Below are 16,872 nucleotides of genomic sequence, written 5' to 3'. Positions count from 1 at the left end.
GTGCCTACAGCCACTGGGCTTTTTAATTCTTCTGCAAATGGTGGACGAGCTGCCAGATAAATTAATTTCCCTTTGGGGATTAATAAAAGTAGTTCATATTCATAAATTGTGTGATATATCAAAAAATATTTCTGATATTCATGGGCTACCTGGAGAAAAAGATACTCATCTGAGATATTATATGGAAGTAAATTAAATTAAAATTTTAATTACTCAAGTTCAAGAAACTTTTTTTTTTTTTTTTTGAGAACCAAGAGACTCGTGAGAAGTCATAAATTTAAAAAAAAAAGTTCTCAGATGCTTTGTTTTAAATGTCTACTGAAGTCTATTAAAAAGGAAACGTGGAGAACGTCTTCGGTGTGTGAACAGAGGATCCAGAAACAGGAGATTACTAAGAAACATTCTTTAATTTTTTCCCCTTTCCAAGGAAATATTTAAGATTTTAAGATTCTTAAACTTTATCTTATACAAAAATGTACACGTCTTTTTTAACGTTTATACCTTTTGCATTAGAACATACTTTGACATTGTTGCAGGGTTGACACAGTTACAAAACATTCAACACAAAGAAAAAAAAAGAAAAGATCTGTACAAAAAGAAAAACAAAAAAACCAAACAAGCACCTCATCAAGGGTCAAAACGCCACCAATCATAAATATCACATTATCATTGATGAGCTTATATGATAAAACTGGAGGAGTTGACTGAACTTAAAAAAAAATAATATCTGACTGCATTAAAATACTAAATTACCTTGACATTGTAAACTACAGGACCTGTCGTGGTATTTTACCTCTCACAATTTATGAAAATTGATTCACAGGGATACAAAGACTAGAGGAAAAAAATAAACGGTACATGTTCCGCACATGCACGAACTCGCATACAACTCACGCTCACAAAATTTAAGACTGGGTCGAGGTGACGTGTCGTTAAAATTGATCAATGATTCCAGAGTGATAGCATGGCTGTGGTGGCTAAATCCAGTCTGGACATATCAGAGGATCAATGGACATTTCTGTACTTGTAAGATTTTCTTTTCTTTTCTTTTTTTTAAAGATCTCATGGTTTACATGTGTTTGTATGCGTGTGTATGTGTTTACCCAGAAGAGTTTCCTGCTCCTCCCGTGGTACAAGATCAAAATATGGCAGCTGTCGTTATGGCTTGTGTTCTCTCTTTCTTTCCTTCCACAGTCCAGTCGAGCAGTTTGGCTGGTAGCTTCGGACACGGTATCCACAGCTGTTGAGTGAACGAATGAATTTTAAGGGGCGTGCACCACTCTCCCGGTGATGGACGACCTTACGGGAGGTTTCTCCCCCCCCTCAAGTGCTTCTGAAGAGACTCTGAGCAGGAGCGCGGCGTGGGACAGCGGCGGCTCCGCTCCCCACCGCTCGCTACCAAACCTCTGGGACTTCGAACAGCGACGCCTTGGATTCAGCTGCTGCAGCAGAAAAAGAGAAGGGTGTTAAAAAGATTTTTTTTTATTTTAATGTTTATTTTGCAGGGACGATACATACAACATTGTCACAAAGAATGAAAAATGTGATGCATACAAGACGTCTAGCTTCAGCTAATTTGCAGTCTTTGTCCCTGGTCAGGCTAGAGAAGGATAAAAGATACTGAATACAATAAGTGCAATAATACATATACAGTGAATAATACAGTGAATAGTTATTATACAAGTATGTGAATCCATCACTTTGGGTCATGTTAACATATCTAAAAAGTTTAAAGGGATAGTTCAACATTTTTTGGCAAATTCCCCCCATAGACCAGAGTGGCATCTTTATGCAAGAGAGTGACTGAGGCATCCTGGGTAATTTAGGGGCAGCGCCTGGCATCCCTCCATTGAAAAGTTCAGCCTAACTGGCTTGACAAACTAACTAACAAAAAGTTGGCTATTAACAGGCTATTTGCAGACAAGCCAAAACCGACAGATTCAACCAAATACATGTAGATGTCCGGGTAAGAAATTTCTGGCCACTGTGTGGGGTCATTGATCACTGTGGGAGGCTAAATGAGCATACCAGTAGATTAATTAATTGTAATTTTTCAAGATAGCGTGAACGGTCGGTTTCAAGGAGGGTGTCAAAATAATTATGAGACATAGTGCTACAAAAGAAACACAAAATAAAACATTCAAATTGATTGTTAGTGAGTCTACGCTCCATCAAAACACAAAAAGCCACTGAGTGCAATTTAAAAATGCCGGACGCTGCCTCTAAATTACCCAGGATGCCTCAGTCACTCTCATTTGCATAAAGATGCCACTCTGGTCTATTGCCATAATCCGTATAATCTTAGCAGTAGGTTCATTACCATTATTTATCGGTGCATGTTGTTTTTAGATAGGCGGGGCAGAGACGCGAGCTGCTCACGAAACGGTACAGTACCCCTGTCCCTAAAAACTCATCAAATACACAATCCAACAACTCCAAAACGCTCTTGTGGAGAAGTTGTGACGTGTACATTCACCACGCTATGAGATAATCATGTATGTAGCATTACGACACATGAAGCAAATACTCTGAACTTTTGAAATCACTCCGCCCAGTAGCCGTGTCTGGAGTGTAGTTCAGGCTTAATTTGCCTCAAAAACAACTCCATCTTGTAATGTTACATGATTATCTCGTAGCGTGGTGAATGTGCAGGTCACAACTTGTCCACCAGAGCGTTTTGGAGTTGTTGGATTGTGTATTTGATGAGTTTGATGAAGGAAAGGCGAAAGTACAGCACGCCTCCACTGTGTTCACTGAGCAGCTCACGTCTCTGCCCCGCGCATCTCAAAACAACATGCACCGATAATTAAAGGTAATGAACCTACTGCCTTGACTATAGGGATTATGGTGAGAGGAGGATTTGCCAAAATGTTGAACTATCCCTTTAAACTTTGTACAGACATCCGTGGTCCCCAGAGCATGAATCCAAACAACTTGACTTTTCCCAGTAGAGCAACCATGTTTATCGACGACAGCTACTGGATGGAATTCACCTAGTGTCAGCCTGTCAAACAAATTCATTTTCACAACATCTTCAGCTCCATTTTGCGTCAAGTTTAAGACGATGTACACGTTAAAACTGATGATGGTAGGATGCTGAACTTTAGCAGGTATAATATTGAGTCTGTCGTTGTACCTCAAACGGCTGCCATTATGGCTGTCAAGTCTCTGTTTCTTCTAGGTTGGTTTTAAAGATAAAAGGATGAGTTGGCTAATTCAGAAATGCTGCCAATTTAGAGTTAGTTGTTGTACATACCGGTAATGTACATTGGCATATAGGGAAAAAAAAAATACAGGCTTTCAAAAGGCAATTAATAACTTGTTTGGAGAAACACAGAAGAAGAATTAAAGAACAGTTATGACCAATAGTGTGTGATTTTACCAGATATCTATATTTTGTGAGAACTATCTGTCAGAGAGGCTTCCAAGAGTTAACGAGCCTGAACAAAACGCACCTTTTTTTTTCTTGTTCTTTTGACCTTTCCTCCTGTTGCCAGATGGGGCTTGTTGCCAGGTGACCGTCCCGTCAGCATCATCAGCTGGTTCTGAGCCCTCAGGACTTTCCTCCTCGTCGGGGACCGGACTTAACCCTGGTGAATGTGACGTATCTCTGCGGGGGCACAGCGACCGTTAGGAGGGTTAAATCACAGCAAACAGGACTGATAGTCAACAGGATGAAGGATCGCCTTCTCTCCCCTCACTTACGTCGTCTTGAGCCACCCCTCTGATGTCTTGCTCTCCACTGCCTCAGCGTTTGCCTGTGCACTTACATCTGGGGAACACAATGACAAGAGTGAAAGACTAGATTAGACATTTCCAAAAGAGCCTCTGCTGCTGCGTATTTTTAGGATTCAAAATGTGCAACCACTGTGAAATTGTGGCGATAAATAAGACTCGATAGCAACGTCAGGATGGAGCCACGTGTTGCAAAACTCTGATTTAAGGCGAAACACTACAGACAAAAACACAGTTTTTTCATGCATTTTGAGCCATTTTTCCTTCCTTAACATGTATTCTTTCAGAAAAGTTGAAAGAAATGGTAGAAAATACACATTAAGGTTTTTATTTTACTTCATTTTGTCTCTTTCATCAGTAGATTTCTCCAAAATTCACCAAACGTCATCATGCTACTGTGACATACTGTGCTGAGCCTGTTGTCTGACCCATGTCAGGCATCTTTGTAAAGCTCTCTTTCTCCTGAACAATGATGTAGGCTACAAAAATTGTTATTTCCTCCGTATCCGTAAAAGTACGATTTACATTAACAATCTATGGAGTTTTACAGTACAAGTCTTTAAAGGATGTTTTCGCTTTTCCTCAGACTCTGAGCCCGAAATCTCATTATTATTCCTTCCTTCCTTATTCCTGCCTATGTTCTGAAGGTTTTTATCATTCAAAGCCTAATTTATACTTCTTTTTTTAATTCCTAAAACAGGCAAAATTAGATTTTTTTTTTTTTTTAGAGCTGGTGACAGTATTTTCTCATTTACAGAGTGATGTCAACAAAATAAAACAAGAATTTTGAAATGGGCTTTTTCCATTGTTCAGATTTCAGTTCTGGAAATGTATGCAAATAAGCACAAATTTCATCAGACATCGTCTCATTTACATATCTAAACATAAAAAAACTTGTAATACAAAAAATATTTGTCTTATTGCAAGTGATCATAGTGATATCTGTTAGTTAAGATTTTTACCCTATTCACCTGTAGTGTCTCAGGACACATGACTGAAATCTGTGCTTCTTCAGTTGAAAGGAAAAGCTAAAAATATGAAGTGAAAGTGTGTGAGGACAATGCTGTCAATCCAGAGAGCGCCCGACCCGTCTGTTGTGGAGCAGGTGGCTGTGAATAAAATATGAAGTCTGATCTTCAACTAATTACTCAGCCTCGGTTGTGATGATGATGATTATTCAAAATGCCACCTGCACCTCTTCCTCGGGCCACGACGACGAACCTCTGCTCAAGTACTCTCCTACAGGAAAACCTGCGAGTTGCCAGGGAAAGTAGGTTTGCGTACATGCGTTCACTTCACACACCGTCAGTTTTCATCTTCTTGCTGCCCGTGCTATCCAGGTACGAGTAGTGACTCCAGCCATCTGTAATTGGACCTTCTCCACTCCCTTGCTCTCCCTGAACTGGACTGATGCTGCGTTTCCTCAAACCCCTGGAACAAAAAAAAAAAGAGGAAGAAATTACAGCTTAAAGGAACAGTTCACCCAAAATTGAAATTTCATTATCTACTCACCCTCATGTCGACTAAGGGCTGGGAGAAGTTTCAGAGTCCTCTGTGGCTTCTCTGAGCTCAAGCTTGTTTTGTAGCGGAAGCTTCTCGAAGCTCCTCTTCCCAGTTCGTCAAATTTGGACGAACTGGGAAGAGGAGCTTCCGCTACAAACAAGCTTGAAATATAGACTTATTTAATTTTTTTTTTTCGGAACAATTTCGCATTACGGGGCTTCAATACAAGAGGGACATTACATACGAGCAGCATGGAGGTATTTGGTTTTGGTGTGTCTTTTTGTTACGAAGACAGTTGGTATCCATTTGCAACCGTCATATGGACATGCACTGCTACGCCGAGACCCCCTGTAATTCAGAGAAGGCACGGATAACTCTGAAACTTCTCCCAGCCCTTAGTCGACATGAGGGTGAGTAGATAATGAGTGAAATTTCAATTTTGGGTGAGCTATCCCTTTAAACAGAAAATCCTAGGCAATAGGTAAACACAGACAATAACTTGCTGAAAGACAATATAGCACAGTTGTACCTGGGATATCCAAACCCACTGGAGGCGGTGGAGGTGTAGTGCGGTTTCACCCAGCCGTCCTCGCCCCACGATCTGGCGTTGTGGCCGACCTTCTCCTTCTCCTGCTGCTGCTGTCTGCCCTGGATGTACTCGGCGTACGTCTGGATCCTGTAGCTCTCAGCATAGCGGCTGGTGTTCATGGCTGCAGGATGAGGGGAACACGTCAACAAGCTGCACCAACTCCTTTTTGTTTTGTTTTTTTAAATGTGCAAGATGACAGGAGAGTAGTGTGGTGTGAGGAGACGGAGGTCAGACTCACCTATCTGCACCTGGTCTGTTTGACTTAGGGACACGAATGCTGATGTGTCGTCTATCCATGAAACCTGGATGTTCCCTGCATGGAGGAGGACACAGAGTAGAGGGTTAGTGAGCGATATGGCCTTGTTCACACTGCTACACCAAAGCCGATTTTTGTCATATCCAGATTGTGTCTAGTTTGATTTTTTGACAGTCTAAGCAGCCAAAAACCACATGACATGGATTTGTAGAGATCAGATTCAATGCGAACAGTGTCGCTACTCAAATTTTGTGTCACTCGCAGCGCAACAAAGGATGGACAACATAATTCTGGAAAGACCGAAGGCATCACCGATCTGCTGGTACCGAACACCCCGTCGTTCCACCGGTGATCGCATGGAAGGAGGCACAGCTCCGCAGTCCACACGAAAACGTTGCGACATGACAAATATAGAACGTCCCTGGTAAAATATCCGTTTATCTTGCCCACATGTCAAAACAAATATGGCCTTTTTAAAAATATTCACTGTGGCCGGAGTTTTTAAAAATCTCTGTTTTAAGCCGTTTTCAATACGTTTGCGTGTGTTCGGACCCCAACCTGGATGAAAAAAAGCTGCGTTTATCAAAAATACGTTTTGTGTGGATAGAGCCCCAGTTTCTGTCGCTTTCATGCAATTAGCAGTTTATTTATGCCACGGCTCCACCTAACAAATTGGGACATGAACACACAGTTCCCTTTATGACAGTTTTTATGATAACCTGTTTTATGTTTCTATGCTTTCATGTACCAGTTTTCTTTTTTTAACTGTGTGTCTCTTTGTTTTGTACTATGTTTTCTGCTCTTTTCTGATTCTACTGTGAACTCCTTCTGTGAAAAGTGCTATAGAAATAAAGTTTACCAACTTCCCTCTCATGCATTTTGTTTGATTGATTGTTTGTGGGCGTAGCTTGTTACCACAGAAACCATTGTGGATGAGATGCATAATATGGACACATGCAGCTCGAATCTGATCACTTGCAACATGTGATGTAGCCCGTCAGTCAGTGAGATCGGATCCTGGTCAGATTTCTGCTGCTGTCTGAACGAGGCCTGCATCATGGGAGTGGTATCTGTTTTCCAGGCTGAACGCACAAAGAGCACATCTTACCAAAGGCACTAAAGAGCTGGTAGAGGTCACTGGTCTTCCATTCTTTGGGGAAGGTGACGTACAGGACGTGGTCTCTCTTCGGCTGCACTGTAGGAGCAGAGGAGAAGAGAACGGCAAAGAGAAGAAGTGAGGAGTGATGTAGGGAAGTGGCGAAAGTGATTTTAAATTAATCTTAATGTGACAGTCAACAAGCACAGCATTAGCATCAGGCCTGTGGCTTCATTTTGTATTTTTCTGTCCCCGCACAGCCCCCCTCCCTCCAAAGACTCCAAAGATCTCAAAAATCACTTCAAGCTGTGTTGGGAGTGGAGTTCTGCGCTCTTGTAACCCGACAGGCTGAATGCATTATGTCCTCATACAATTTTAAACACAGTTTAAATTGTGCATTGTTTACATGCATATTTGCTAGCTTGCAGTCTTAAGTCATCGGTGCCTTTTGCAAGTGCGTTGCTGCATTTCTCTGCCCCTCCACCAACATCTACATCTGGATACATACAGTACATGTATCGCACCGCAGAGTTACTGTTAGTCACAAACTTTATAGAGCACCTTTAGCAGTGGTTAACAATCTCTAAAGAATATACAGGTGCATCCTAAATAGAATAGAATAGAATATCATGGAAAAGTTTATTTATGCCAGTACATTATATAGATCCATTCCACACAGAATGAAACATTTCATGTCTTTATTAATTTCTTCTAATTGTAATGATGGCTTACATTTAATGAAGACCTAAAATTCAGTATTTAACAATTAATATTACAGAAGACCAATTAAAAAAGCGTTTTTAATATGGAAATATTGGCCTTCTGAAAAGTATGCCCATCTACACTGCCTATAAAAAGTATTCACCACCCTTTGATGTTTTCCCCAAAGTGAAGCTGGATTTTTATAATGTCAATTAATCTTAGTCTATTATGTACTTTTAGTCACTACGGACCTCTGGTTTGTGTCCTTTATTAAGTCTTTATATTATATTATCAAAACTATGTAAAATGTAAAATAAATGATTGCATAAATATTCACCCCCAAGTTACTGTAACATTTAATAGAAGCACCTTTGGCTGAAGTCACAGCTCTGAGTCTGTGTGGATAGGTCTCAGTCAGGCTTGCAGGTCTCTGCAATGTTTGTCAATGTTTCCTTGCAAAACAGCTCAAATTGAGTCAGATTGTTTGGGGATTGGGCGTGAACAGCTCTTTTCAAGTCGAGACACAAATTCTCGATTGGATTGACGTCTTCTTGGCTTTGACTCGGCCACTCCAGACCAGTCACATTTTATTACACATTATATAGTTTTAATTAATTGACATCACTTTGTAAAAATCCGGTTTCACTTTGACATTTGAGAGTTATTTTTTTGTAAATTCTTGTCAAAAAAGCCGAATCATATTGGGGAAAACATCTGAGAGGGGTGAATACTTTTTTTTTTTTTTTTTAATAGGCAGTGTATATGCACTCAATACTTGGCTGGGGGCTATGTGACTGGAAATGGACTTTTCCATGTTATTCTAATTTGCTGAGATGCCCCTATATAGTAATTGTACTCACGATCTGGTCCTGTGATGTTGAGGTAGGGAATATCTATTATTCTCATCAGGAAAAGCCTTGAGAGGAGAAAGAGGGAGAATTATAAACAGTCATTTCAAGAATTTTAATTGTTATTAAAAAAAAATAAAGGAGGAGGAGAGTGCACCACTTACTTGTTGAAGAAAGGCTCAACGAGTTTGGATCGAGCTGAGATGTAAGCTTTGGGTGGAGTCAGGAAAGAGCCTGAAAAGAGAAAAGTGTCAATCACACCGACTCAGACTGATTTTTATTCATTTAGACACATTTTTTTTTTTTTTTTACATTTGCAGACTGATTTTTATTTATTTAGACACATTTCTTTCTTTTTTTTAACATTTGCAAAAAAAGAACCAGTGTGATGGTGCATGTTGTTACCCAGGTAGTTGGCCATGGAGATGAAGCAGAGGCCAGTGATGTAGGCGTCGTACCCAGCCTCGTGGAGCTGCTCCTGGGCTGTGTCGTAACTGAGGAACCCTTCAGCTGCTCCTGGAACAGCGCGGAGGAGAAGAAAAGGCGTCAGACGACAGGAAGGATTTTAGACCGAGGAGAACATGTCGGGAAATTTGTATCGGGTGTGTTTTCTCACCGACTTGCGGTGACTTGAAGGGAGTCTCCTTCAGCTGTTTCTCCAGCTCGGCCAGAGAGGTGTTGGTGATCAGCTCCTTCACCACAACAAGGTAAAACACAACTTGTTAAAGGGATAGTTCGACATTTTGGCAAATTGGTCCATTGCCATAATCCCTATAGTCATAGCAGTAGGTTCATTACCTTTAATTGTCGGTGCAAGCTATTTTTAGAACAGCGGAGCAGAGCCGCGAGCTGCTCAGAGCTACGCTACGGAGGCTCATGGGATTTCTTGGTTTCCCTCATCAAACACACAATCCAACAACTCAAAAACACTCTCGTGGTCTCTGCATTTGCCTCGAAAACAACTCAGTTTTGCAACGTTTCGTTATTATCTCGTAGCGTGGTGAATGTGCAGGTCACAACAACCACCACAGCGTTTTGGATTTGTTGGATTGTATTTGATGAGTTTGATGAGGGAAACCAAGAAATCCCATGAGCCTCCGTAGCGTAGCTCTGAGCAGCTCACGGCTCTGCTCCGCCGTTCTAAAAATAGCTTGCACCGACAATTAAAGGTAACAAACCTACTGCTAAAACTATAGGGATTATGGAAATGGGCCAATTTGCCAAAATGTTGAACTATCCCTTTAATGTTGGAGAACATATTTACTGAACAGACATAGAGAACAAATACAAGTGAACATTTATACCTTGAACGGCTGAGTGGAGGCCATTAACTTTGTGTCCAGAAGTCTGCAAGACAACAGGTAAACAAGATAAATAACACTGAACAACATCTGTTTTTAAGAGATAAAAAACACACTTGAGGTCAAACTACTAAACAGTCGCTTTTAAATGATTGTGAAAGCTGTGGACTATTGATTTATTTGTTGAGGCTTTTTATTGTGTATTGCTACTGTTTTTATTTTTGCCATTGTTTTTTTTTTATCATATGTTGTTACTGTTGTTATTGTTTTTTATTGCACTATTTATAGGTTTTAATGGCTGAGAGAGAGCCAGGGCAGAATGCATTTCATTGCACTTGATTGTACATTGTTCTTTTTAAAACTTGAAAAGAGTGATGCGTTACCTTGGAAAGACACACATCGTGACCTCTTTGAAATCTTGAAGATCCTGGAGAAAAGAAAAAAAAAAAAAAAAAAAAAAAAAAAAGAGTGACAGCCGTAGAAATTATGCATAGATCACATTACTCAGCTCCAAGTTTGTGTAGCGAAAAGGTTCAATATTTAAAATCTCCATGTTGAGTCTGTACCTCTGGGAGCGGGCAGTAGAACTGGTGGATGGTGTGCATCACGTCCAGCAGCATGTTGTGGCCAACAACCAGTTTGCCCTGTGTGTGTGTTGGACAAAATATGTTACCAGTGAAATTTAGCAAAGACATTTAGCAAAGACATTTCAAACAACTAAAATTGTGATTGATGATAGTTTATACTTCGAGGTGTCACTGTGTGTTGAGGCTGACTTACGGATTTAGAGATGGCGTGGATGACCCTGGAGAAGCCAACGGCATCATTTAGCTCCTCCTGTTGGAGGGGGTAAGAACATAACCTGTAGTCAGACAGGAGCTCAGTCTCGAGTCTCGAATGAGGCCAAGATGTTTCTATACAATATTGTGATAAATATAAAATAAAAAACCGAGGAGTGGTATATCTTATTTTTGTCTGAAGCTCAAACTCACCTGCTCTCTCTCCAGTTTCTGCTGCTCCCTCCTCTTCCTCTCCTCATCATCTACTTTGCTAACCTGGATGAATCGCTCCTTCTGCAAACAAACAGAAATCACATCAATGATTCCACAGACATTTAAAAATATATTATATAAATCTTATATAAAAGAAAATAATAATAATAATAATAATAATAATAATAATCACAAACCTTTTCTGTTTCCAAGGTTTCCACATGAAGGCCCTTGGGAAACCTAACAGAACAAGAAAACTTTAGAAAAAAGAAAATCAAAACAAACAAATCATAATAACAGCCCGGTTTCAAGTGCCACTCACTTCCAGTTCAGGGTCTGGTAGATCAGCTTTCTCTGAAACCTGGTAAGAAAAGATGAAAAGGTTCAGATTGAAATACAAATGAAATACAAATGAACCTGCATGAAAAACACAAACAAACTCGATGTGGCCTTTTGAGAGAAGGGCCCACTCACCCGGTGCACGGCTCCAGGTCCAGGGTCTTCTCTGAGTTTGTGAACAGAGCCTCAACTCTCTCTCTGTGTGCAGAAATCAAAGTGGAAAAGATCAAAACTCTGCTGCCAACATAACTGTTTATTTGTTTTGTTGTTAGGAAGTTTCATCATCTCTCCTTTAATTCATCATCACATGAGTCGGAGCCACAGTGGAAGCTTTGTAACAACAGCAACCTGACAATTTATTTCCCCCCACATGTGTCCTGTTCTTTGGTCTGAAACAAGAGCCACTACTGCGTCTTCTCTTCTGTGTACATGTTTTACTCACATCTGGACTCGAGGGTACTCTGCACTGCACTGTAACACTTACACCACCCTGTTGATGAAGTCTTTGTGCTCCTCTGGTACATTCGCGCAGCCTTTGGACGAGGGGGAGATGTAGGACGGCGTCCCGACACCGTTTGCATGTTGATTCCTCCTCTCCTCCGTCTGCTCCCTCAGCTGGGCTTCCTCGTCTTGATTTAGGTACGGGATTCCTTTGAAAACCAGGAAGGGGAAAAAAAAAGAAATTTCTGTGTAGTGAGCTGGAGCTCTGTGTTTTTTTGCTCTTACACAGTGACTTAACTAGAACAGCTGCAAAACTAAACAGTTTACTGCATTCCTTCAAATTAAACAGAGTCTGTGTTCTGGAAAGTCTAGTGCGAGATGAAAAGGAAAGTTGCTGAACATTATTCTCGGCATGATTCATGCATTTTTTAGAAGATACTCAATGTCAACATCAACACAGAGGAGAGCGCGCTAGTGAACCACAGCAAACGACGCCGTTGCAAGTTCTTCTAAGCCTGTATAATGTTTTATATGCAATCACACATTTTGAAGCTGTGAACAAGTTGGAGCGTAACCGTCGTTTGCAATGGTAAAACGGGCAATATAAAGAAACAAAAAGATTTAAAAAGAGAAGAAAGACTTTCCCATAACTGTTAGTCAGCGAGCCAATAAACAAGACGCAAGCAGCATTTCGTTTCGTCAGAGCTCTGGAATCAGACTAACCAAAGATCCCCATCACAAATCTTCGTGAGGAGCTACAGGCCCAGCTGTTCAGCGCTGGTGACAGATGACAGCTTTTCTTACACAACACATGAACCCATGTTGAAGTGCAGATTTGAAAAGGATTCCTTCTTCCTTTTTTTACCTACAGATATGCCTTGAATAAAACTGTCCAAATGTTGTATAACAAAAAATATATTAGAAGTTTTCCTCAGGATTATGTGTTAAATATGTTCAAAAAACAAAGAACATCAGGACAAACTAAGCAAACACTCACTACCAGCTGAAGTAAAAGTTTGATACTTGGTGCTGTGAGCTTAAATAAGTTGGTAGTCAGGACAGATTCAGGACAGATGCCTTGCAGGACACATAAGAGTGGACATCTCAGTGTTATTTCATTACACTCACCGTGACAGAACACCTTGTTGAAGTCGAATCCCTGACTGGCCAGAAAATCAATACTGGAGCTCTGAAAATGAAGAAAAGTGAGCCTCAACTTTCAAACTTTCACACAAAACAAACTCAAATATAATCTTTTCACTGCTGACTGAGCAGAAACTATTTTAAACCATTTAAATCACAGACCCCCCACAAGTCATCTGTTGTTCACAAAAGAAATTACCCCAGTGAATAATAATAACGCCGACTTACTTGGCAGATGAACTTAATGTCAGGGGACGTCCTGTTGAACGGTTTCGGGAATATATAAAAATTAAAAGGCTTTGTGACATACCTAGGGAGACATAAGAGGAAACAAAAGAAAAATGAGGATAATAGCTGAATCACTTTCATCATTAGCTCTTAGCTGGCAAACATGTTTTTTTTTGCATAAAATCCAACAATGGCATTGGCAGTGGAACTTGGGATAAATCAGTCACTGCACAATAAATGTTCTGGGGCCCTGAGGCTGTTAGCCACTTTGTAATCCAGTGCTGCTTTAATGCAGGAGATGGCACAGGGAGTAATTGTTATTTGTCCGCCCCAACAATACACACAAATCTATCCTGTCCAGACACTGTCGCCCAGAGGACTCGCAACAAGTTGGCCCCTGTTATCTGCACCTGATGGAAAAACCGAGCTGGCCTCAAAACACTGCATCCTTTTTCTGGATGTAACAAATAACACATTTGAATAATGAGCCAGTGAGACAATCTTGGGATTCCTTTGGGAGAGATGAACGGTTTTCCTCACACAATACAACGGTCAGAAGCTGTACGTGGTCAATGGATTGTTACTCACTTTGACTTTGCCTGGTCGTATTTGAAGGTACACAGTCCAAACTGGAACAGCAGAAAGTCCATAGAGTGCTGTGGTAGACAGAGAGGAAGAGGTTTAATTAGATTAAAAACAAAGAAACCAATGTCAAACGGCTGCAGGACCATAGTGGAAAACTGGGATGCACTGGTCCTGCAGGAGCTGCAGCCGCTCCACCTTGTGTGTGCATGCTTTGGCACAACTAGACTATCTTCATTGTTGTCTTCCTTGCTCTATTCTGCACACATGCTATCTAGTTTATGTCTGTCCGTCCTCCTCTGTTGTCCCCTCAGAGGTTACTAATGTATTTTCTCAATTTATGAGCTGTTCTGTAGAGTTTAGAGTGTAGGGTTCAGGGACAGAAGGTGTTGTTGTTCGCTGTGCAGACTGTAAAGCCCTTTGATTTGTGATACTGGACTCTATAAATTAAATGAAACCTGGCTGAAGATGTGCAATAATTAAAAAAAACAAAAAAAAACACCTCTGCTGACCTTTTTCAGCTTGGTGTACCGCTCCTCTGGTGTGTCCAGCCCGTTGGTTAGTGCACTGACATTAGGACCGTCACTTATCCCTAAAAAAGAAACAAACACATGTCACCTTTCTGCAGACACAACATTTCAGTTTGGTCAGTCTCCACTTCTGCTTTAAAAAATAAAAAAACACTCTGCACATCGTCACCTGAAAACTCCCCATCGATGGCAAGGAAGTCCGCATCCTCTATCGCGCTGTACACCGCGTTTAAACTGTCCTTATAATCTGGGGGGGGAAGAAAGAAAGGAAAAGTGCCATTAATACCAGTGAGTTACCGTGCTGCTGCTGCTGCTGCGGGAAGCGTGCTTGGCTTGGCCCGCAGAGGAGCTCACAAACCCCGCAGAGGAGCTGGTTTCCTCCTCGCTGCTGCTGCTGCTGCTACCTAGTTAGCTAGTTAGCTACCTAGCAGCAGCAGCACAAACAGAAAAATTAAAAGCGCCCGAAGCGTTTTCAATTTAATACACGTCTCCGCTCGGTTGTACAGTTTCGCAATGTCCACATGCGAATGAAAACAAATAGCAGTGTGCGCTAGCGTGTGGCCGGATACTTACTCTTTCGTGTCACCTCCATCCCTGCACAATGACTGAACCGGGCTGACAGCTAACGACAGCTAGCATCAACGGGCTTTTAACCGTTTTACAAACACTTCCGGGCCGCTCGTGCTGCCGCGAGACAAAGTGCTGCTGAGAAGCTGCGGCGAAACTACACGATGCAGGCTGCTGCTGCTCACCTGGATTTGGATTTATTCAACATAATTTAGGTACAAAATTATAATTATTTTTCATGAACATATCTGCAGCAATTTCATAGACTTGCTCAGTTACAAATATACAGATATTTTACTATTTTTTTCATTCCACTTTAACTCATCTAGCTACTCTTTCATATTCAAAGTATAAATATTTAATACATTTTTAAATCCGCTTATTATTACAGTAGGCTACATCAGTTACAAATCTGAGGTATTTTACTTTACTTTTACTTATTTTATCTTTCTTATTTTACTCTATTTTCATTAACACATCTAGCCTACTCTAATATTAATAGGCTACAAATATTTGGCGTAATTATTATCATTATATAGATATTTTTAAATAAATATATCTGCTTATTATTATATTAGGCTACATCCAGACAGAAAATGTATAGACTTACTCAATTACCAATTTTAGGTAGGCTATTTTAATCTGTTTTCATTCCACTATAGCCTATTCAAAGGGAAATGGCTAGTATTTTTTGTACTCCACCACTTTTTTTTTTCCTTTTGACTGTTTCAGTTATTTTACAGATTTGTTTGACATGTTTACGTCAAATATTGTTGCTGTTAATCTGGCTTGTAGACTACAAAATTATGTTAAAATATCAATGCTCAGGTTTGTTGTCCATGTTTTTGCATGCTCCTCCTTGGACATTATTATAATTAGTAGTGTATCCATACACACTTTTATTTTCTATAAGTAAGGCTTTAAGTTCCAATAATCAAATTGTTTGTAAATACTATAGGCTATCAAACCAAGTTCCATCTATCTATCTATCTATCTATCTATCTATCTATCTATCTATCTATCTATCTATCTATCTATCTATCTATCTATCTATCTATCTATCTATCTATCTATCCACAAAACAGTCATGAAACATTACAGTTATGGGACTTTTTGTTTTGTTTTTCAGACAACCAAAGGTCATCAGGTCACAAAGTTATGGACCTCTTACATTTTCCAGTTGTAAGTTTTCAAAAACAGAAAGCAGCACATCCAAACAATGTGGTACACTCTAAAGAGAAAGCTTGTCAAAGGTTATGTTTATCTACTTAAATTCACGTGTAATTCTTATCCTGTGTGATGTATTATATCTGTCTCATGGCCCTGTGTTTGTTGCTGTTGTTTCATGTTTTTCTCAATAATCTATAATTTTATCACAGTTTGCACCTGTGGTATACCAAATGTCATGCTGTTTAATACAGCTATATCTACGATACCAACTATCCACACAGCCTCTCTTCGCCTCACTATCTCTCTGCCTGTATCACTGTGTCCTTTTGTGCATCCAATTTACTAAGCAGGAGGATGCGTCCAAACTGCAGCTCCACTGTCAAACCATGTGGGGAAAATAAAAGAATGGCTCAAAGAAAACTCCAGAGAAAAGATTTACCCGAAGACACCAAAAGTGTAATTTCTTATACCGTTCATGTGCCCAGAGTTATTCATTATTCAGTTATTCATTTCCTTTGCTTTCTACAGGGTGGCAGGAAGCTGGAGCCTGCAAAACACTGACACTACAGGGCAAAGGGAACTGGATAATCTCCTTCACAGCTACTCACATTAAAAGCGGCCATTCACAACAACAGGTTTTTGTGGTTCTCAATTGTATCCGCTACATCTTTGAGTCCCAAAGTTGGTGTTTCTGAAGTCTGCCCGTCGGTGCACCTGCCGCTGGGTTTGATCGAGACCGAGCAGTTGCTGCAATCATCATACACTTTGCATTGTACCACGAATATAAAAAAGTATTTTTCAGGAGAAAATGTCCCCTGCAGTAAAGGCAGGGGTGAGTTGTTCTTCTCTC

General features: G+C 40.4%; 1 protein-coding gene across 3 annotated transcripts; it reads right to left on the bottom strand.

Moving 5' to 3' along the window:
* Positions 1-398: 398 nt before the first annotated feature.
* On the bottom strand, positions 399-14,939 carry parn (poly(A)-specific ribonuclease (deadenylation nuclease)). 3 transcript variants are annotated; one of them, XM_083986152.1, is made up of 26 exons: positions 14,859-14,939; positions 14,455-14,532; positions 14,268-14,347; positions 13,762-13,829; positions 13,174-13,255; positions 12,931-12,991; positions 11,846-12,011; positions 11,497-11,559; positions 11,345-11,383; positions 11,220-11,262; positions 11,023-11,103; positions 10,811-10,867; positions 10,597-10,674; positions 10,414-10,457; positions 10,034-10,076; positions 9,346-9,421; positions 9,135-9,245; positions 8,894-8,963; positions 8,742-8,797; positions 7,192-7,278; positions 6,066-6,140; positions 5,768-5,948; positions 5,039-5,166; positions 3,706-3,772; positions 3,452-3,610; positions 399-1,439 (listed from the first exon to the last, which is right to left on the bottom strand). In XM_083986152.1, exons 1-26 carry the CDS (start codon positions 14,875-14,877, stop codon positions 1,436-1,438), a joined length of 2,016 nt encoding a protein of 671 aa, XP_083842278.1. In that variant the 5' UTR covers positions 14,878-14,939; the 3' UTR covers positions 399-1,435. The 3 variants fall into 3 exon arrangements, with proteins under 3 accessions (XP_083842278.1, XP_083842276.1, XP_083842277.1); XM_083986150.1 differs by having other exon boundaries at positions 399-1,442; positions 3,456-3,610; XM_083986151.1 differs by having other exon boundaries at positions 3,456-3,610.
* Positions 14,940-16,872: the final 1,933 nt, after the last annotated feature.

This window comes from Trachurus trachurus, assembly GCF_905171665.1.
Source record: "Trachurus trachurus genome assembly, chromosome: 1".
Taxonomy (NCBI): domain Eukaryota; kingdom Metazoa; phylum Chordata; class Actinopteri; order Carangiformes; family Carangidae; genus Trachurus; species Trachurus trachurus.
The sequence above is the reverse complement of the archived record's forward strand: the minus strand, read 5'-3'. Positions and strand labels throughout refer to the sequence as shown.